This window comes from Scyliorhinus canicula, chromosome 11 (genome assembly GCF_902713615.1).
Source record: "Scyliorhinus canicula chromosome 11, sScyCan1.1, whole genome shotgun sequence".
NCBI lineage: Eukaryota > Metazoa > Chordata > Chondrichthyes > Carcharhiniformes > Scyliorhinidae > Scyliorhinus > Scyliorhinus canicula.
Window position 1 is genome coordinate 97,325,713 of NC_052156.1, and position 21,650 is coordinate 97,347,362.

General features: G+C 50.8%; 1 protein-coding gene across 2 annotated transcripts in view; it reads right to left on the minus strand.

Annotated features, from left to right (window-relative positions):
- Window positions 1–21,650, minus strand: part of LOC119973214 (chloride anion exchanger-like) — a 146,472-nt gene that overhangs the window by 85,826 nt on the left and 38,996 nt on the right. For both annotated transcript variants that reach the window (XM_038810873.1, XM_038810874.1), the window contains one exon: window positions 8,895–9,008. In XM_038810873.1, coding sequence (XP_038666801.1) covers window positions 8,895–9,008 — 114 coding nt within the window. The remainder of the gene's footprint in view (window positions 1–8,894; window positions 9,009–21,650) is intronic.

Sequence of the window (21,650 nt, forward strand, 5' to 3'; positions counted from 1 at the left end):
AATACCCAGTGCCTGGTTGATCAATTCCTGAATGCTTGAGCATACTTTAGGAAGGATACCAAGGCGTTGGAGGGTGCGGAGAAGATTTACTGAGATGGGACTAGGAAAGAGGGAAGAGAAGCTAGGATTCTTCTCCTCAGATCAGAAAAGATTATAGGAAGATAGAATCATAGAAAGATCACTACAGTGCAGAATGAGGCCATTCAGGCAATCGAGTCTGCACTGACCTTCTGAAAGAGCACCCTACCTAGGCCCATGTTTCCACTCTATCCCCATAACCCAGTAACTTCACCTAACCATTTTTGGACACTAAGGGGAAATTGATCATGGCTAATCTACCTAAACTGCACACCTTTGGACTGAGGGAGGAAACTGGAGCAGCCGGAGAAATCCCATGCAGATAGGGGGACAACATGCAAACTCCACACAGGCAGTCACCAAAGGTCAGAGTCAAACACTGATGTTGTGGGGCAGCAGTGCTAACCACTGTGCCACCGTATATCCAAAATTGAGGGATTTGATGGAATAGATAGGGAGGAACTGTTCTGAATGATATTGTGCAGTATCTGAATGATATTGTGCAGTATTGTGTATTGTGCACTTGGGTATTGTGTGCAGTTCTGGCCCTCTAGTTTGAGGAAGGACATTCTTGCCATAGAAAAAGTGTCCAGCGAAGGTTCACCAGACTAATTCCCAGGATGGCAGGACTGACATATGAAGAAAGACTGGATCAAGTGGTCTGTACACCCTGGAGTTTAGAAGGAGAGGGGATCTCATAGAAACAATAAAATCCTGATGGAACTAGACAGTTTAGATGCGGGAAAAATGTTCCCAATGTTGCGGACATTAAGAACTGGAGGTTACAGCCTAAGGGGTAAGCCATTCAGGACTGAGATGAGGAACAACTTGTTCTCTCAGAGAGTTGTGAAACTGTGGCATTCTCTACCACAGAAAGCATTCGAGGCCAGTTCGTTAGATATATTCAAGATGGATGCTGGATGTGGCCCTTGTGGCTAAAGGGATCATAATGAGGATTAGTGGGAAGCCAGAGGATTGGGAACCCTTTAAAAGTGAGCAGAGGACAACTAAAAAAGCAATAAGGGGGGAGAAGATGAAATGTGAATGTAAGTTAGCTAGTAATATAAAATAAGATAGGAGGAGTTTTTCAATATATAACATGTAAGAGAGAGGCAAATATAGACATTGGACCACTGAAAATGAGGCTGTGGAAGTAATAATGGGAAACAAAGAAATGCCAGAGGAACTGAATAGTTACTTTGTATCAGTCTTCACTGTGGAAGACACCAGTGGGATGCCAGAGCTCCTCGAGAATCAGGGGACAGAAGTGAGTGCAGAGACCATCACTAAGGGAAAGGTTCTGGGAAAACTGAAAGGTCTGAAGGTGGATAAATCACCTGGACTGGATGGACTACACCCCAGGGTTCTAAAAGAGAAAGCTATGGAGATTGTGAAGGCATTGATGGTCATCTTTCAGGAATCACCTGAATCAGGAAGTGGAAAAGTGGCTAATGTAACACCACTGTTTAAGAAGGGAGGGAGGCAGAAGATGGAAAATTACAGGTTGGTTAGCTTGACTTTGGTCATTGGTGAGATTTTAGAGTCTGTTATTAAAGATGAGATCGCGGAGTACTTGGAATTGCATGATAAAATAGGGCTGAGCCAGCACGGCTTTGTCAAGGAGAGGTCATGTCTGACAAATCTGTTAAAGTTCTTTGAGGAGGTAACAAGGAAGTTAGACCAAGGAGAACCACTGGATGTGATTTATTTAGATTTCCAGAAGTCTTTTGACAAGGTGCCGCATGGAGAGTGTTAAATAAGTTAAGAGCCCATGGGTAAGATCCTGGCATGGATAGAGAATTGGCTGACTGGCAGAAGGTCGAGAATGGGGATAAAGGGGTCTTTTTCAGCCCTTTTTGGCAGCCGGTGCCTGAGGCAGTGAGGCAGTGTGCCTCAGGAGTCAGTACTGGGACCACAACTTTTCACAATAAGCATTAACAATCTGGAAGGAGGAACTGAAGGCATTGTTGCTAGGTTTGCAGATGATACAAAGATATGGAGAGAGACAGGTAGTATCAACGAAGTAGGGGGGCTGCAGAAGGACTCGGATAGGCTAGGACAGTGGGCAAAGAAGTGGCAGATGGAATACAATGTGGAAACGTGTGAGGTTATGCACTTTGAAAGGAGGAATGGAGGTATATACTATTTTCTAAACGGGTAAATGCTCAGGAAATCAGAAGCAAAAAGGGACTTGGGAGCCTTGTTCAAGATTCTCGAGGTTAACGTGCAGGTTCAGTCGGCAGTTAAGAAGGCAAATGCAATGTTAGCATTCATGGCGAGGGGGCCAGAATACAAGACCAAGGATGTACTTCTGAAGTTATATAAGGCTCTGGTCAGACCCCATTTGGAGTATTATGAGCAGCTTTGGGCCCCGTATCTAAGGAATGATGTGCTGGCCTTGGAAAGGGTCAGAGGAGGTTCACAAGGATGATACCTGGGGCGAAATTCTCTGCAGACCGTCGTAACGCCGATTCCGGCGAGCAAAATTGGAGTAGATGACTCCGGCGTGGGGGCCTTCTTTTAGGCGGCTATTCTCCGTTCCCGGAGGGGCCAGCAGCTGACTGACGCGATACGCGTCAGTTTCACCAGCTGCGGAAGTGGTGAGACCCGGCGTTTTTTGGAGGAGGAGGAGGAGAGAGACTGACCCGGCGTTTGGGGGGGGGGGGGGAGGGGGGGGGAGGAGGAGAGAGACAGACCCGGCATTTGGGGGGGGGGGGGGTTCCGGCATTTGGGGTGGGGGTTTGCGGCATCGGGGGGGGGGGGGTTGCGGCACCGGGGGGGGGGGGTTGCGGCATCGGGGGGGGGTTGCGGCATCGGGGGGGGGGTTGCGGCATGGGGGGGGAGTTTGGGGGCAGCGGCGTGCAGAGAGGGGGGGCGACGGATGCCCGGGGCCAACGCACCGTCGCCCCCCTCTGCACGCAGCTGCCCCTACCCCAACCCCCTCCCCTCACCACCCCTACCCCCATCACCACCCGTACCCCCCTCCAACGCCGCACCGCCCCACCCCCCACTAACGCCGCACCCCCCCCACTAACGGAGGAAGGAAGGGGGGGAGGAAGGAAGGGGGGGGGACGGAGGAAGGAAGGGGGGGAGGAGGAAGGAAGGGGGGAGGAGGAAGGAAGGGGGGGAGGAGGAGAGAGGGGGGGTGTGTGGGGTACCGGCCTTCAGAGGGAGGGGGACGGGGTGTGGGTACCGGTGTTGAGGGGGGGGACCCGGCGTTGAGGGGGGGGGGACCCGGCGTTGAGGGGGGGGGACTCGGCGTTGAGGGGGGGGGACACGGCGTTGAGAGGGGGGGGACCCGGCGTTGAGGGGGGGGGACCCGGCGTTGAGAGGGGGGGGGACCCGGCGTTGAGGGGGGGGACCCGGCATTGAGAGGGGGGGACCCGGCGTTGAGAGGGGGGGACCCGGCGTTGAGAGGGGGGGAACCGGCGTTGAGAGGGGGGGGTTGCGGCGATGAAGGGGGGTTGCGGCGTTGAGGGTGGGGGGTTGCGGTGTTGCGAGAGATGGGGGGGCAGCGTTGGAGGGGGGTAGGGGTGGTGGGGAGGGGGGTAGGGGTGGTGGGGAGGGGGGTAGGGGTGGTGGGGAGGGGGTAGGGGCGTTGGAGGGAGGTAGGGGTGGTGAGGGGGGGTGGTTGGGGTAGGGGGCAGCGGCGTACAGAGGGGGGGGCGACGGTGCATTGGCCCTGGGCATCCGTCGCCCCCCCCTCTCTGCACGCCGCTGCCCCCAAACCCCCCCCGATGCCCCCCCGATGCCGCAACCCCCCTGATGCCGCAAACCCCCCCCCCCGATGCCGCAACCCACCCCCCCCGATGCCGCAACCCACCCCCCCCCGATTGCCGCAACCCCCCCGATGCCGCAAACCCCCCCCCCGATGCCGCAACCCACCCCCCCGATGCCGCAAACCCACCCACCCCCCCCCCGATGCCGCAACCCACCCCCCCCCGATTGCCGCAACCCCACCCCCCCCGATGCCGCAACCCACCCCCCGATGCCGCAACCCACACCCCCCCCCGATGCCGCAACCCCCCCGATGCCCGCAACCCCCCCCGATGCCGCACCCCCCCCCCCCCGATTGCCGCAACCCACCCCCCCCCCCCCCGATGCCGCAACCCACCCCCCGACACTGAACGGCGTCAACCATCATCAATGGTTGACGCCGTTTTAAAGCAACTGTGATTTTCGCCGACGTGACCCGTGGCCACGTCGGCGGGACTTCGGCCCATCCGGGCCGGAGATTTGTGGAAACTAAACAAAAAATGAAATCCCGCCGGCGCCAGCTGTTTTCAGAGGCTGCCGGCGGGATTTGCACAGCGCCCGTTTTTGGCCGGTCAGAGATTTAAAAACCCTGCGGGAGCGGGAATAACGCCGCTGCCGGCCGATTCTCCGACCCTGCGTGGGGTCGGAGAATTTCGCCCCTGGAATGACGAGCTTGCCGCATGAGGAACGGTTGAGAACTCTGGGTCTGTACTCATTGGAGTTTAGAAGGATGAGGCGGGATCTTATTAAACTTACAGGATACTGCGAGGTCTGGATTGAGTGGACATGGAGAGGATGTTTCCACTTGTATGAAAAACTAGAACCAGAGGACGCAATCTCAGACTAAGGAGACGATCTTTTAAAACAGAGACGAGGAAGAATTTCTTCAACCAGAGGGTGGTGAATCTGTGGAACTCTTTGTCGCAGAAGGCTGTTGAGGTCAAATCACTGAGTGTCTTAGATATAGATTTTTTTTTTCAAAAATCAAGAAATCTGGGGTAGAAGTTGAGGGTAATTTTTTAATGACGTGAGTTATGATCTGGAATGCACAACTTGAAAAGGTGATGAATGGCTAATCAATAATAACTTAATGAATGGGCATAGGCATGGCAAATGCAGTATAATGTGGCTAAATGTGAGGTTACCACTTCAGTAGCAAAAGTAGGGAGGCAGATTATTATTTGAATTGGTGTAAATTGAGAGAAGTGGATACTCAGCGAGACCTTGGTGTCCTCGTACATCAGTTGCTGAAAGTAAGCTCGTAGGTACAGCAGGCAATAAAGAAGGCAAATGATATGCTGACCTTTATAGCAAGAGGATTTGAGTATAGGAATCGAGATGTTTTATTGAAATTGTTGTAGGGCATTGGTGAGGCCACACCTGGAGTATTGTGTGCCAGTTTTGGTTGTCCTTATCTGAGGAAGGATGTTCTTGCTATGGAGGGAGTGCAGCAAAGGTTTACCAGGTCATTCCTGAGATTGCGGGACTGTCATATGAGGAGAGATTAAGTCGGCTAGGATTATATTCATTGATGTTTAGAAGAGGGAGAGGGAATCTCATAGAAACTTACAAAATTCTAACAGGATTAGATATGGTAAATTCAGAAAGAATGTTCCCGTTGGTGGGGGAGTCCAGAACTGGGATCATAGTTTGAGGACAAGAACCAATCTTTTTATGACAGAGGTGAGGGGAAATTTCATGGGCCAGAGAACATCGAACATAGAACAGTACAGCACAGAACAGGCCCTTCGGCCCTCGATGTTGTGCCGACCAATGATCACCCTACTCAAACCCACGTATCCACCCTATACCCATAACCCAACAACCCCCCCCCCCTAACCTTACTTTTTTTTAGGACACTACGGGCAATTTAGCATGGCCAATCCACCTAACCCGCACATCTTTGGACTGTGGGAGGAAACCGGAGCACCCGGAAGAAACCCACGCACACACGGGGAGGACATGCAGACTCCGCACAGACAGTGACCCAGCCGGGAACCGAACCTGGGACCCTGGAGCTGTGAAGCATTTATGCTAACCACCATGCTACCGTGCTGCCATCACTGCAGAGAGTGGTGAATCTGAGGAGTTCACTACCACAGAATGGAGTTAAGACCAAAATGTGTGTAATTTCAAGAAGGAATTAGATATAGCTCTTGGGGCTAAAGGGACCAAGTGTGGGGATGGGGATGGAGGATAGGGTATTGATCAGCCATGATCATAATCAATGGCGAAGCAGGCTCAAAGGGCCGAATGGCGTCCTCCTGTTTCTATTTTCTATGTATGTTTCTATGTTAAAGGAAAGTGGATTAATTCTTGAAAAAGAAAGATTTGCAGGGTTAATTCTACCAAAGAGCAGGCATAGTTTTCTGTGTTGTAAGATTCTATTATTGCATCTGGAGAATATTTCCAGATCCCGTCTCTTTGTTTCATCTATGTCAGCGATATAATGAGATGTTTAAATGAAAAGGCCCTCATTGGACGATAGGTGAATTTGACGTTTGATCAGCTGTGCTGGGAGTAGCCTGCAGGTGGGATTTAATAACAAAGTGCCTTTTTAAAAGTGCCCACAGCCACGACTGGGTTTGCTGTTTTGCTGAGGAGATGGTACACGAGGGATTGCCGGTGTTGACATTGTCTAATGTCCGAGGTCAGTATCAAGCTGCTCAGGAACCGAGTACAGCCCTGTAAGATGCACATGATGTGGCTGGAGACAAACTGCACATTCAGTGAGTGATATCCTTTCCTGTTCAGGAATCTGGCTGGCCAGTTCATAGCTGTGAGCAGCACGGTGTTACATTGGTTAGCACTGCTACCTCACAGTACAAGGGACCTGGGTGACTATCTGTGTGGAGTTTGTACCTTCACCCAGTGTCTGCGTGCGTTTCCTCCAGGTGCTCCACTTTCCTTCCACAGTCTAAAGATGTCCAGGTTCGGTGGATTGACCAGGTTAGTGTGCGGGTTTACAGGGATAGGGCGGGGGAGTGGGCCCTCATTCAGAGGATTGGTGCAGAAACATTGAGCCGAATGGTTTTTCTGCACTGTAGGGATTCTATGGATTTGACAATGGCTTTGTGTGTGTAATCAATGATCTTCTGAACCCGAGAAAATCCATTGTTGGCAGCAAACTACCATTGCCCTCGCTGTCTACAATAGCCCACTTCTTTCAGAATAGATGTAATGCCACACCCTCCAGATAGGACATACAGAGCAGATTCCTGATGTGTGAAGAGGTGACATCCAGGTCCACAATTAATTCCTGGAATAACCTGAAGACAAAGATTGAATGCCACCATGACCTTGAAGGTTCAGGTAGAAGACGGTCACGCATTGTGGCCGAGACCCAACTGCCTGGAAAGATGTTTTTATGCATGATGGTAAATAGCAGTTGATGGCAATGTGTTAGCTTTTATTGGTAGAGGAATTGAGTTTCGGAGCCATGAGGTCATATTGCAGTTGTACAAAACTCTGGTGCGGCCGCATTTGGAGTATTGCGTGCAGTTCTGGTCGCCGCATTGTAGGAAGGATGTGGAAGCATTGGGAAGAGTGCAGAGGAGATTTACCAGGATGTTGCCTGGTATGGAGGGAAGATCTTATGAGGAAAGGCTGAAGGACTTGAGGCTGTTTTCGTTAGAGAGAAGAAGGTTAAGAGGTGACTTAATTGAGCCATACAAGATGATCAGAGGATTAGATAGGGTGGACAGTGAGAACCTTTTTCCTCGGATGGTGATGTCTAGCACAAGGGGACATAGCTTTAAATTGAGGGGAGATAGATATAGGACAGATGTCAGAGGTAGGTTCTTTACTCAGAGAGTAGTAAGGGTGTGGAATGCCCTGCCTGCAACAGTAGTGGACTCGCCAACACTAAGGGCATTCAAATCGTCATTGGATAGACATATGGACGATAAGGGAATAGTGTAGATGGGCTTTAGAGGGGTTCACAGGTCGGCGCAACATCGAGGGTCGAAGGGCCTGTACTGAGCTGTAATGGTCTATATTCTATGTTCTATGGCAAATTATTTTATCAATATTTTAGTCTTTTTCCTTACTTATTCTCCCAATGGTGCAAGAGGTGAAAGTAACAATCATTACAAACCAGAGCGCAATTATCTGTAATATACGGTTTTACATCAATAAGTTTTATATCATAGAATCTCGACAGTGCAGAAGGAGGCCATTCAGCTCATCAAGTCTGCATCAATCCTCTGAAGAGTACTCCACCAAGCTCACTGCCCCGTCAGATCCCAATATCCAGTTAACTTAATTTACACATCCATTTTTGGACACTAAGGGCAATGTAGCATGGCCAATCCACCTAACCTACACATCTTTCGACTGTGGGAGGAAACCAGAGCAGCCGAAAAATCCATGCAGACACAGAGAGAAAGTGCAAACTCCCCACAGTCACCCAAGGGTGGAATTGTACCTCGGTCCCCTGCACTGTGAGGCAGCAGTGCTAACCACTGTGCCACTGTGCCGTCCACACTCATTTTTTAAATTAATTCGACAGATTTCAACTTCACTCAATTAAACATACTCTATTCGCACAAACAAAATCAAATTTAGATTTTGAAAACGGACTGAGCTTGAAATTAAAAGCATTTGCATAGTATTGTGCATAGTATTCAATAATTCAAATGATCTGATGATTTTGGATTTTAATGATATATAACAATCTATTATTGTTATAAATGGGCTTACATTAACACTGCAATGAAGTTACTGTGAAAAGCCCCTAGTCACCATACTCCAGCACCTGTTCGGGTAAAGAGGGAGAATTCAGAATGTCCAGTTCACCTAACAGGCACATCCTTCGGGACTTGTAGGAGGAAACCGGAGGAAACCCATGCAGACACGGGGAGAACGTGCAGACTCTGCACAGACAGTGACCCAAGCTGTGAATCGAACCTGGGACCCTGGAACTGTGAAGCAACAGTGCTAACCACTGTTCTACCGTGCTGCCCATGTGTGCTGTATTCCTCTAAAACGTTCTGTCAGCTCACCCAGGGTAGTACAGGTCGGGTGATTAATAACAACTTACTAAACTTTAAATACCGTACCTGTGTTTTACCTCCTGTGCTTTCTTGAACGGCGGTTCGAGACAGTGCCGTACTTCCAGCAAAGCCACGAAATGTTCCACAAAACATATTACTGATTCCAAAAGCCACTAATTCCTGTTCAGAAAACAGCAAACATTCAGACGTATGCTTTACAATAATCGGTGATTCTACACTTCCCATTTCTCCATACTATTTTCCTTTTTTTTCATTCACGGAGTATGGGCTACACTGGCAAGGTGAGCTCTTATTTCCTAGTGCTGAAAAAGTGGGTGGTGAGCCCTGTTCATGAACTATGCAGTCCATCTGGAATAGTCCATCTGGCATACCCATAATGTATGATAGGACGTTCAAGGATATTGACTCAGCAAGTGATGATGAATGGCTTGGAGGGGAACTTCCAGAGGGTGATGTTCCCATGTCTCCGCGCTCTTTAATGAAGTCTCGCCCCTGTCTCTCCACTCTTTAATGAAGCCTCGCCCGTCTCTCCGCTCTTTAATGGAGTCTCGCCCCTGTCTCTCCGCTCTTGAATGGAGTCTTGTCCCTGTCTCTCCACTCTTTAATGAAGTCTCGCCCCGTCTCTCCGCTCTTTAATGAAGTCTCGCCCCTGTCTCTCCACTCTTTAATGAAGTCTCGCCCCTGTCTCTCTGCTCTTTAATGAAGTCTCGCCCCGTCACTCCGCGATTTTTAATGAAGTCTCGCCCCTGTTTCTCTGCTCTTTAATGAAGTCTCGCCCCTGTCTCTTTGCGCTCTTTAATGAAGTCTCGCCCCTGTTTCTCTGCTCTTTAATGAAGTCTCGCCCCTGTCTCTTTGCGCTCTTTAATGAAGTCTCGCCCCTGTTTCTCTGCTCTTTAATGAAGTCTCGCCCCTGTCTCTCCGCGCTCGTTAATGAAGTCTTGCCCCTGTCTCTGCACGCTCTTTAATGAAGTCTCGCCCCTATCTCCGTGCTCTTTAATGAAGTCTCGCCCCTGTCTCTCCGCTCTCTAATGATGTCTCGTCCCTGTCTCTCCGCTCTTTAATGAAGTCTCGCCCCTGTCTCTCCACACTTTAATGAAGTCTCGCCCCTGTCTCTCCGCGTTCTTTCATGAAGTCAGGTAAAACACAGCGAGTAAAGAAAGTACTGTCGGAGCGGAGCCGAGGAGGGGGGTGGTGGAGGAGAGGGATGGCACTGCCGAACTTTAGGAACCACTACTGGGCGGCAAATCTGGCCATGAGTAGGAAATGGGTAGTGGGGGAGGGGTCAGTGTGGGAGCGGGTGGAGGCAGCCTCATGTAAGGGCACAAGTTTGGGGGCATTCGTAATGGCTCTTCTGCCGTTCTCGCTGGCCCGGTACTCCACAAGCCCGGTGGTAGTGGCGGCCCTGAGATTCTGGGGGCAGTGGCAGAAGCATATGGGAGTGGAGGGAGCATCAGTGTGGAGTCCAATTTGTGGTAATCACTGGTTTGTCCCGGGGAGGATGGATGGGGGTTTCGGAGTTGGTAGAGAGTTGGGATTGAGAGGCTTGGGGGGGGGGGGGGGGGGATCTGTTTATGAGGGATATTTCCCTGTTTGGAGGATCTGGAAGTGGAGTTTGAATTGCCAGGAGGGAATGGGTTTTGGTATCTGCAGGTAAGGGATTTTGTATGAAGGCAGGTTTCAACGTTTCCGCTTCTACCGCCTCAGGGGATACAGGACAAGGTATTGGAAATCTATAAACAACTTAGGGAGTGGGAGGAAGCCCAGATAAGGTGAGCTAAAGTGTAAATGTACTTTTGTAGTACGTTGTATATATTGTGTTGCCCTATTATGTATTCTCATGTATTTTCTTGAATTCTGTTTAATTCCCTTTTCTTCCCATGTACTGAATGATCTGTTGAGCTGCTTGCAGAAAAATACTTTTCACTGTACCTCATGTAAGGGCACAAGTTTGGGGGCAATAAACAAATCCAATCCAATCCAAATGGGAAGATGATTTGGGAAAGGAGTTAGAGGCGGGTCTGTGTGAGGATGCCCTGAGCATAGTCAACGCGACCTCATCATGTGCCAGGCTCAGCCTGATACAATTCAAGGTGGTTCACCAGGCACACATGATGGTGGCCCGGATGAGCAGGTTTTTTGGGGTGGCGGACAGGTGTGTGAGGTGTGCAGAAGGGCCCGCAAACCATGTCCACATGTTTTGGGCATGCCTGACGCTTTGGGGATTCTGGCTGAGTTTTGCAGATGTCACGTCCTTGGTACTAAAAACGAGGGTGGCGATTTTTGGAGTGTCGGAAGACCAAGGAGTCCAGGGGGTGGGAGAGGCTGATGTTTTGGCCTTTGCCTCCTTGGTAGCCAGGAGATGGATCTTACTGGCGTGGAGGGACACAAACCCCCAAAATCAGGGGTATGGGTTAGCAACATGGCTAGGTTTCTCAGGCTTGAGAAAATTAAGTTTGCCCTGAGAGGACCAACGTCAGGGTTCGTTTAGAGGTGGCAGCCGTTTAGCGACTTCTTCGGAGAAAATGCCTTAATAAAATGTTTGTTAAACGAAACAGTTGATGAAGTGCGCCTCAAAGACACGTTTTTCGTCGACATGGGGCGAGATTCTCCGCAAATGCGGAGAATCGTAAAGGCTGCCGTGAGACAGGCCGTGACCCACGGCAGCCTTCACACCCACTTCCGGGGCCGATTCTCCCCCCTGGGCGGGGCTAGGAGCGCGGCCCCATGCATCACACGGCGCGGCCTTGACGACGGTCATCAAGGCCGCACGCCAAGCGTCACACCGGCTGACGCGGCCGATGACGTCAGCCCGCATGCGCAGGTTGGACAACGCCAACCCGTGCATGCGCAGTTGCCGTCTTTTCCCTCTGCCGCCCCACAAGATCAAGCTGCCACGTCTTGCGGGGCGGCGGAGGGAAAATAGTGCGTCCGTTACGGACGCACGGCCCGCGATCGGTGGGCACTGATCACGGGCCTATGCCCCCCTTGGCACGGCCGTGGTAAACGGGCATCTGCCGCCCGTTTTACGACGGCAGCAAGCAGGTGTGTTTGCTGCCATGTTCAAACGGGCATGAAGGCCCGGCCGCTCGGCCCATCGGCCTTGGAGAATCGCCGCTTGCCGTAACAAAACGGCGAGCGGCGATTCGTGGCGCAGGTCGGGCGTGGGGGGGGGGGGAGAATAGCGGGAGGGTCTGAAAAATGGCGGGAGGCCCTCCCGCTATTCTCCCACCCAGCGTGGGGGGGCGGAGAATGGCGCCCATGATCTCTAGTGGGGACAAGTATAGTCATTGCATGCAAAATGACAGTGTTGCAGTGACAATTTGAAGCAACAGTGAAGTTAATGCAGAAACTCAAAAAGATGGACATAATTAATGGACAGTGCCATTAATGGTAAATGACACAGTAACAGTCAAATGCGACACAGGTCCGAGAGCCAACCTCGTCAATTTGTCCAATGTTTAAAAGGTGCGAGTTAAACCATAAGTAGTAAATAAAACAGTATTCTTGAGAGATTCTAATGGACATGAAATCACGACGTTAGGAACACGCAAGCTCGATGTCAATGTAAAAAACAGAATTTACACGTTGACATTTTCGGTTGTGGCGGCGGAATGGGAATCTCTGATAGAAATGGAAGCGTGTGAGGAACTGCAGCTAGTCAAATGGGTCTACACTGCAGACAGCTCTGCAACAAGCCTACATGCTAAATGATTTTCCTGAGATTTTCCAAGGCTTTGTGACTTTACCTTACACGTTCAAAATCTAATTAAAGGAGAACACAAAGCCAGTGATTCACGCACCGAGACATGTACCAGCTCCATTGAGAGACAAATTGAAGGCTGGGCTAGAGAGGATGAAAGTTTCAGGCGTAATTAAGCGCATAGAAGAACCTGCAGACTGGGCAAACTCTATGGTTTGTGTCAAGAAGTGTAATGAAGACTTACGAATCTGTATGGATCCGAAAGATCTGAACCTGAACATTAAGAGAGAACATTACCCTATACCAAAAAGAGAGGAAATAACATGTGAGATAGCAGGAGCAACTCATTTCAGTAAATTAGACCTGTCACAAGGTTTCTGGCAACTTAACTTTGATAGAGAAAGCACAAAGCTACGTTCAACACACCCTGCGGAATATATTGCTTCTTAAGGATGCCATTTGGCATAATTTCTGCTTCAGGTTTTTCCATGTTCCATGGAGCACATAATTGAAAGGATTCCAGGAGTCCGAGTTTGTGGATGACAATCATTTGGGGATCAACACGGGAAGAACATGACAAAAAGCTTCTCAGGGTCCTGAAGAGCAAAATGTCAAATAGATGTGCACAGCATCACCTTCCTGGGAAACAAGCTCTCTGCACAAGTCGTTAACCCTGATAAAAGAAGGGCAATCTTGCAGATGCCATGTCCTACGGATAAAAAGGCATTTTAAGAATGCTACGAATGATAAGTTTTATGGGCAAATTAATTCCCAATCTGGCAGCTACAACTGCACACCTGAGGGAAACTAAAGAAAGACGCAACTTTCTCGTGGTCCACCAGCCATGAACTAGAATGGCAAACATTGCAAGTTTCATTGACCAAAGCGCCAGTCCTGACGTTTTCTGACTCAGCGTTTTGCGACAACCCGGATGGGCCGAGCGGCCTGCCGTTCCCGACCGGTTCACGCTGGCGGCAACCACACCTGGTCGCTGCCGGCGTGAACATGGCGCCAATACCTGGTTTGTGGCTTGTGGGGGGCGGAGAGGAGAGTGAGCACCACAACCGTGCTCGGGAGGGGACTGGCCCGCAATCGGTGCCCACCGATCGTCGGGCCAGCGTCTCAAAGGGACGCACTCTTTCCCCTCCGCTGCCCCGCAAGATCAAGCCGCCACGTCTTGCGGGGCAGCGGAGGGGAAGACGGCAACCGCGCATGCGCGGGTTTGAGCCGTCATCCGTCGTGACGTCAGCTGCGCATTCGCGGGTTGGAACCGGCCAACCTGCACGGCTGAAGTCATTAGGCGCGCCGGCCGCGTAATTCTCGGCGCGCCGGGCCTTGACGCCAGCGACAAGGCCCCGCGACCGAGATTTACGGCACGGCCCTCCTAGCCCCCGGGGGGGAGAATAGGGGGCCAGGAGAGGCCTCCGACGCCGTTGTGAACCTCTCCGGGTTTCATGACGGCGTTGGGCCTTGCAGAGAATTCCGCCCACTGTCTTGCAGAAGGTGAGGGGATATCTCCACGATGGATGGCCCAAAGGTTCCTGCTCAATTTTTTTACAATGTATGAGCAAAGTTAAGTGATGTGAATGGATTTTTGCAGAAACAACAAATTGTGATCCCAAAGGCATTAAAGTTAATGATCTATCAAAACTCCATGAAGGGCACTTGGGAATGGAAAGTGAAAGCGTAGAGCCAGGGATGCAGTTTATTGGCCATGGATAAAGCGCAACATTGAAATGATGGTGGATTTCTGGTGGCAGCCATAGTGTGAATGGTTACACATACGGCAGTTCCTGCTGAAGGCACAGAAAAGAGCTCTTTTTACACGATATTAAGTGGAATTTTGAGGAAAAGGCGCAGGTGAAGGCTGGAGGAGTAGTTTCCCCTGAGAGTGGTATGTCCGCTGGTTACCAAAGTCGGCAGAAGACGGTGAGAGACCAGGCAAAAGAGTTGGAGGAGGCCTGTGGTGCAGCAGCCAGTGCAAGGGTGGCTGTGAGGGAAGGACTGCTACAAGGTGCAAAGCCCCAGATAGAGCAGTTGATGGCTTTTATCAAGGAGGAATTCTGCCAGCAGAGGAAGGAAATGCAGGAGGATCGCTCAAAGACCATTAAAGGAGTTATGGCACACCCCTGAAGAGTTTGATGGAACGGGTAGAGAAGTGTTTGGAGGTGCTGGGATCGCAGATTCGGGAGATCGAAGGAGTGATATCGGACCATAGAGACTGTGTGGTGGCTCTGGAGGTGTAGGTGGAGCTCCTAGGGAACCTTTTATAAAATGTTGAGGGCAAAGGTGGAGGAGCAGGAGAATACCTAGAGAAGGCAGAAGCTGCGAATAGTAGGCCTAACTAAAGGAGTGGAAGGTGTGAGTGCCACGAGGTATGTCTCGAAGATGCTGGCGGGCTGGTGATGGAAAGGGTGCTAAATAAGGCCCCTAAAGTGGACCGAACACATAGGTCCCTGAGGCGGAAGCCTAGAGCTGGGGAGAAGCTGCATGCGGTGATCGTGAGACTCCAAAAATCTGTGGAGAAAGAGAAGATATTGCATTTGGCCAGGGAGAAGCATACCAGTGTGTGGCAAGGGAACAAGGTCCGAATTTATCAGGACATTGAAGCCGAGTTGGCAATTCAATGGTGGGCAGGGTTCAACAAGGTCAAGCCGGTGCTGTTCCAGTGGCAGATCAGGTTTGGGGTGCTCTACCCGGCGAAATTATGGGTGAATTTTGGAAGTCGGGAGTATTATTTCAAGACCACAGAAGTGGCCGAAGACTTCGTTAAGGAGAATAAACTGGGGGTAAACTAAGTGGACAATGCTTGGGAACCAGGGTGCTGGCACTTTGTAATAGTTGGGAACATGTTTGAAGTGGGAGTAGGCATTGGGGGATTTTCGCCCCCTCTGGTTTGGAGGAGGTCCTTTTTTTGGGGAAGGGTTTGCTGTTTACTGTTGGGATTGTAAGGGGTTGTAGGGCTGAAAGAATTATGTGGGGATGTGTGGTAAACCACTTACTGTATTATATATATTGCGGTAAACCACTTACTGTATTATATATATTGTGGTAAACCACTGTTACTGTATTGTATATATTGTTCGTTGTCTCTGCTGGCTCTGCCGGTGGCTCCTCCCCTCAGGCTCTGTATAAAGGTGGCTGACCTCTGGCCCTGCCCCAGTTCGGGATCAGTAGCCAGCAGTTTCTCGTTTAGCTTATTAAAGCCAAAGTTTTGTTCCACAACTCGTCTTTGTTATAATTGATGGCACATCAGGATGAATGTTCCCATCTCCCGCTCCTGTTTTATGGGACTGTTTGTGTTCAGCAGTGGTGTGTTTGCTTTTGAGAAGTCTTTGGGTGGGGGAGGATAAGGTCAGCGGGAAGCCATCTTCCTTGAGCTGAGGGAGCAGAGGTTGTTGAGGAGGTGCCTTTGGGAAGGGGCTGGGAGATGCTGGCGAACGGAAGTTAAGTGGTGGGGGAGAAGGCTGAGACGGGTGGCCGTAGGCTGGGGGTGGAGGGGGGGGGGGGGTGGAGGAGGTTGTTGCAATGTGGCAGGGGTTGAGAGATGACATGGTCAGGGGCAGAGAAGGGGGCCATATGGGATGGGCTAGGTACAGGGTGGAATGTAGGGGGCGGGAGTTAAGTGGGGAAAATGACTGACAGTAGAGGGGACTGCAGTCATAAGCTGGTAACGTGGAACGTCCGGGGACTGAATGGGCTGGTTAAAAGGTCACAGGTATTCACGCACCTCAGATGTTTGAAAGTTGGGGTGGTCTTGCTGCAGGAGATGCATCTCCGTGTGAAGGACCAGGTTAGGTTAAGGAAGGGGTGGGTCGGGCAGATTTTTCACTCGGTGTTTGATTCGAAATTGAGGGGAGTGGCGATTTGAATGAGTAAGAAAATGGGATTTGTGAGTGCGAAGGAGGTGAAGGGTGACAGATATGTGATTGTGGGGTATTGGGAGTGGCGTCGGTGGTGTTGGTAAATGTGTATGCCCCAAATTGGGATGGTATGGGTTTTATGAGGGGGTCGCTGGCAGCGATCCCAGATTTGGCCACGCACCAGTTGATCATGGGAGCAGATTTTAACTGTGTCCTAGAGCCGATGGTGGATAGGTCGAGACAGAGGTCGATGGGGAAGGTATGAATGGCAAGGGAACTGGGGGGGTTTATGGAGTAGATGGGTATGGTGGATCCATGGCACTTTCAGAACCCAAGAGAATAGGGAATATTCCTTCTTTTTGCACGTCTATAAGGTGAATTCGAGGATTGATTACTTTGTAGTGAGTCGGGAGGTTTTGGTGCGGGTGGAGGGGGCAGTGTATGGGGAGATAGTTATCTCGGACCATGCACCCCACTGGCTAGAGATTCAGTTTAGATCGGGACGAGAGCAGAGGCCGTTATGGAGGTTTGGTTCAGGGTTGTTGACGGATGGAGGTTTTTGTGATAAGGTGTGGGCGGCGATTAAGTCGTATGTCGAGTTGAATCAAAATGGGGAGGTTTCGGTTGCCATTTTTTGGGATGCACTGAAGGTAGTAGTCCGGGTGAAATTATTTTGTTTAAGGCTCATGGGGACAGTAAAAGGACGGAGGAACATGACCGTCTAGTGAGCGAGATAATGGAGGTGGACAGGGTGCCCACCGAGGGGGTTGCTGGCAGCGATCCCAGATTTGGCCACCCCTCATCCGCGGTGGAACTGGCAAGGAGGAAAATGTTGCAGGGGCAGTTTGACAGGTTGACAATGGGGAGGGCGGTAGAGCAACTGCCTAGGGCAAGAGGGGTGCAATACGAGTATGGGGAAAAGGTGAACCACATGCTGGCACACGGAAATATTGAAGATACGGACTGGGGCTGGGGATGTGGTGTCGGAGCCGGGGAAGATAAACAAAGAGTTTAGGGAGTATTACTGTATGAGGCAGACCCAGGGGGAGAGGAATGGGACATCTGCTATTTCCTCCCTGACCTCCTTCAGTAGCCTTGGAAACAACCTGTGGTGATTTACCAACTTTCAAGGATTTCAACCCTTTGAGTACTTCCTCCATCTTTATGATTATCCCATCCAACATCTCAGTGTTCCTCTTGGATTACTATATCTGCATCATCCATTTCCTTTGTAAACACGGAGACAAAATATTCATTTAAAACCCTTCCCACAGCCTCTACATCTGCCACAAATTCCTTTCTTCATCTCTGATAGGTCCCATTTTTTCCTTAAATAACCTTCTACCATTAATATGTTGGTAAAACATCTTTGGGTTTTCTTTAACTTTACTTGACAATCTTTTTTCATGCCCTCTCTTCGATTTCCTTATTCCCTTTTTGACTTCATCTCTGCACTTCCTATATTCGTCTCGGCTATCTGCACTACTAAGTTCTTTTTGCCTATCATATGCTTTCTTTATCAATTTGATCTTCCCCTGTATTCCTTTAGACAATCAGGGCAGAGCCACTCTTATTTTTGGAGGGACTGACACTTGTACATTTAGAATCTAACTTTTTAATGTTTCACATTGGTTTCCACAGATTTATCCTCTAGCAGTGCTGGCCTGTCCACCTCAGCCAAGTTCCTTCTCATTTCTGCAAAATGTGCCTTCCCCCAGCCCACCCGAGGACACAGGATGGATGCCGCACAGCTTACCACTGGCATGGATAGGGCCAGCCACTGGTACCCCAGCTGGCAGGGATGTAGTGCAGACAGCCAGGGGGAATGGTTAGGGGCAGCAGCTGCAGTGCACCGTTTAGCCCATTGGACTTGATTGGGCACGGGGGTATGCACCATACTGCCTTTCACCCCCTGCAGACAATGGATTTTGGTATCCAACCAGGAATGGTTGGCATCAGCCTTGGCAAATACACTGAAGCTATACGAGCAGGAGCTGCTCGGGGAGAGCCCTGCAGCAGTCAAGTTTGCCGCAGAGGAACAGGCACTAGCGGGTGAGGATAGAGAGTCGGCTGCCCAACAGGCTGAAGAGGTGGTGGGAAGGAGGCGCCACATTAGTGCCTGTGTTTCGAGGACCTGCCGGACCGGGCGCGTCATCTGAGCAGATGAACCATATGGAATGTCTACCAGATCATGGCGCTCCTGGAACTGCAGGAGTACCCGCTCCCAGTGGCCGTCAAGGTGATGGTCGCCTTGAACTTTTCCACCACAGGCTCCTCCCAGATGTCACGTGGGGGCCTGCCTGGAATCTTGCAGGGGCTCTGTATGCCTGGTCAGCACAATATATCAGCTTCAATGTGGACTAAGCCCACAAGGGTGTCCGGGGAGTGGGGTTCGTCGCCATCGTGGGGTGCCCCATGTCCAAGCAGTGATCAACGGGTCCCCCTACAATCACGAGTGCATGAGGGGCTGGCCTTCATAAACAGAAAGGGGTACTCCACCATCAAAATACAGATGTGTGTGACCACGAACTGCATGTTTGCACCCGATATCCGGGCAGCTTGCACGACACCCTCACTCTGGCACACTGAACAGTTCCTGACACGTTCGAGGCACACCCCCAGGTAAGGGTTTGTCTCTTGGATGACCCCAGGGATTATCCCCTGCGGTCGTGGCTGATGACGCGTATCCGGAGGCCACAAACCAATGTGGAGACCCACTACAATGACGTCCATGTAGCAACCAGACCCAAGATCAAGAATGCATCGGTGACCTGAAGAAGCAGTTCAGGTGCCTGCATCATGCTGGATTGTCCCACATCGTGGTGGCCTGCTCCACATTGTGATGGCCTGCTGCATCCTCCACACAATCACGCAGCAGAGGGGTGCGTGCTAGAGGAGGAGGATGAACACATGTCTCATCCGATGAGGAGGATGCGGAGGAGGGCCAGGATGTGCAGGGCATGCTGCATGGGCAACCAGGGCTGCCGCACACTGGACTCTCTATGTTCCATGTTCACCGACTAGGGGAACTGACCAACGGTGACATGAACATCCCGTCGCAACCCCTCCTTCTCACACCCCCACTCCCCAACCCAGTTGCCAATCACCCCCTCCCATGTCCACCCACCCTGCAGCACCCTTCCCCACTCCCCCTAGACCCGGTTTCTCTTCAATTGCATCAGACGCCATGATTCGTACCTGCCTCACTACGGGGTGCAGGCCCCGAGTTGGCAGTGACAGCAGGTCTGGTCCATAAGATGGAGGTTGAGGAGCACCTGCTCTGCGATGAGCCTCTGGTGCTCTGCATCGTTTGACAACGTTTGACTCCAGCCCACGGTAGTGGAATGATATGCTGTAATAGTGCATATAACAAGTGTATATAGCAAGTGTATATGGCCTCTGACGACTAAGTGTCATGCAAGAGAATCATAAAATTTACAGTGCAGAAGGAGGCAATTCAGCCCATCGAATCTGCACTGCCTCTTGGAAAGAGCACACTAGCCAAGCCACACCTCCACCCTATTCCCGTAACCCCACCTAAACTTTTTGGACACTAGGGGGCAATTTAGCATAGCCATTCCACCTAACCTGCACAGCCAATCCATCTAACCTACACATCTTTGGAACGTGGGAGGAAACCAGAGCACCCGGAGAAAACCCACCCAGACAAGGGGAGAACGTGCAGACTTCGCACAGACAGTGACCCAAGCTGTGAAGCAACTGTGCTAAGCACTGTGCTACCATGCTGCCCAAGATGAACAGGACACTGGAACCGGAATAGGAAAAAAAACAGTCTTGATCAGCATAACTGGAACTGTTATTAGAATGGTTACAAGCTCCACAGTTTGGTTAGCAATAGTTTAGTTCACCCACAGTTTATTCAACATTAAAAAACTATCTAGTGTCGAACTAGATGTTTTGTTGTACACTGATTCATTTATTATCATAGTACACAAACGTAACAGGTAGCACTTTCCACTGTCCGTCTGGGTCATCCCTTGATGTGAACAGGCCATTCCATCACATGGTCCCATTGAACCCTTGGGGTGGCGGGGAAGAGGGAGCAACGTACGGTGTCTGACCTGGAGGCCCAGACCCATGCCAATCTCCAACGGCTGCCCATCATCCCCCCATCCAGTGCCCCCTCTGCAGCCAGCCCAGCCCATCCCTCACACCCTTCTGACAGAGCACCAAGGCAGGTTGGAATGTTTGTGAACAGGTGAACATCTTTCTGCAAGTTTGTCCCCCAGCCCCTATCGCTATCCTATGTGTTGCACCCGTGTAAACTTAACTGATGTCTAACATCTGGCCTTACGGGCCGGAATGTTCCATCTGTGTAGATCGCCAGGCAGTGCATCAGGGGTGGAGGCAACCTGCTATTCCTGGCCTGTGACCTGGGTCCCCTTTAGTGGCTGTCCTCTGGAGCGACTGGACCCGAATGGGCGCAGCAGTCTCTCGGGTGTCCCAGGTGGTGTGGTGCCACCCTGTTCTGCCCACTGCCCATCCATCGGATACTCCAGGAACAGAAGTAGGAAGTCTGAGGTTCCACCACCTCCCCTGCGGAGTCACCATCTAGGGCCCCATCACCTCCTCCTCCTTCAGGGTGCCCGATGGCAACTGGGCTAGTTCTTGGTTTAACAGGAGCAAACTCTTGTCTCAACTAAGGTCTCAATGTTCACAGCAATGGAGTACAGGGACTGGGCCACCTCCTTCTGGGACTGTCAGCCAGCACTCAGGCAATGCTGCAGCCAAGACCCCTTGTGACTGGGCTAAGCTCTGGAGTGCTGCTACAATGTCCAGGTGGCCCTGGACTGCCCTGTCATGTGCCTCAGCCACTGCCCGCACAGAGTGTCCCAGGCCTTGGACATCTTGGGTGTATTGGGGAGAGATAGGAATTGGATGAAAAACGTCTAGTGAATACTCCAGAATTCACCGGAATAAAATAATTTGCACTTGTGCCAATCCCAAGCAAGAAGCCTAGTGTCAAGTTAGTGGTAACTCTTCACCGGTTTATATGTCCATAACGGAGTAAAAGAATAGTGTGATCGGAATCATTTTCTTGTGTCCATATCGAGATTTTTCCAACCATTTTGCCTGCTATAATATTATTCACTTTTATTGTTTTAACAAATATTGTAGGTTTTTGGGGGATTATAGGTTCATCAGCTATTCCAATGAATTTGTTCCTCCATGGTTTAAAAATAAAATACATGTTTTGCTCTGTGATCTGACTTATCC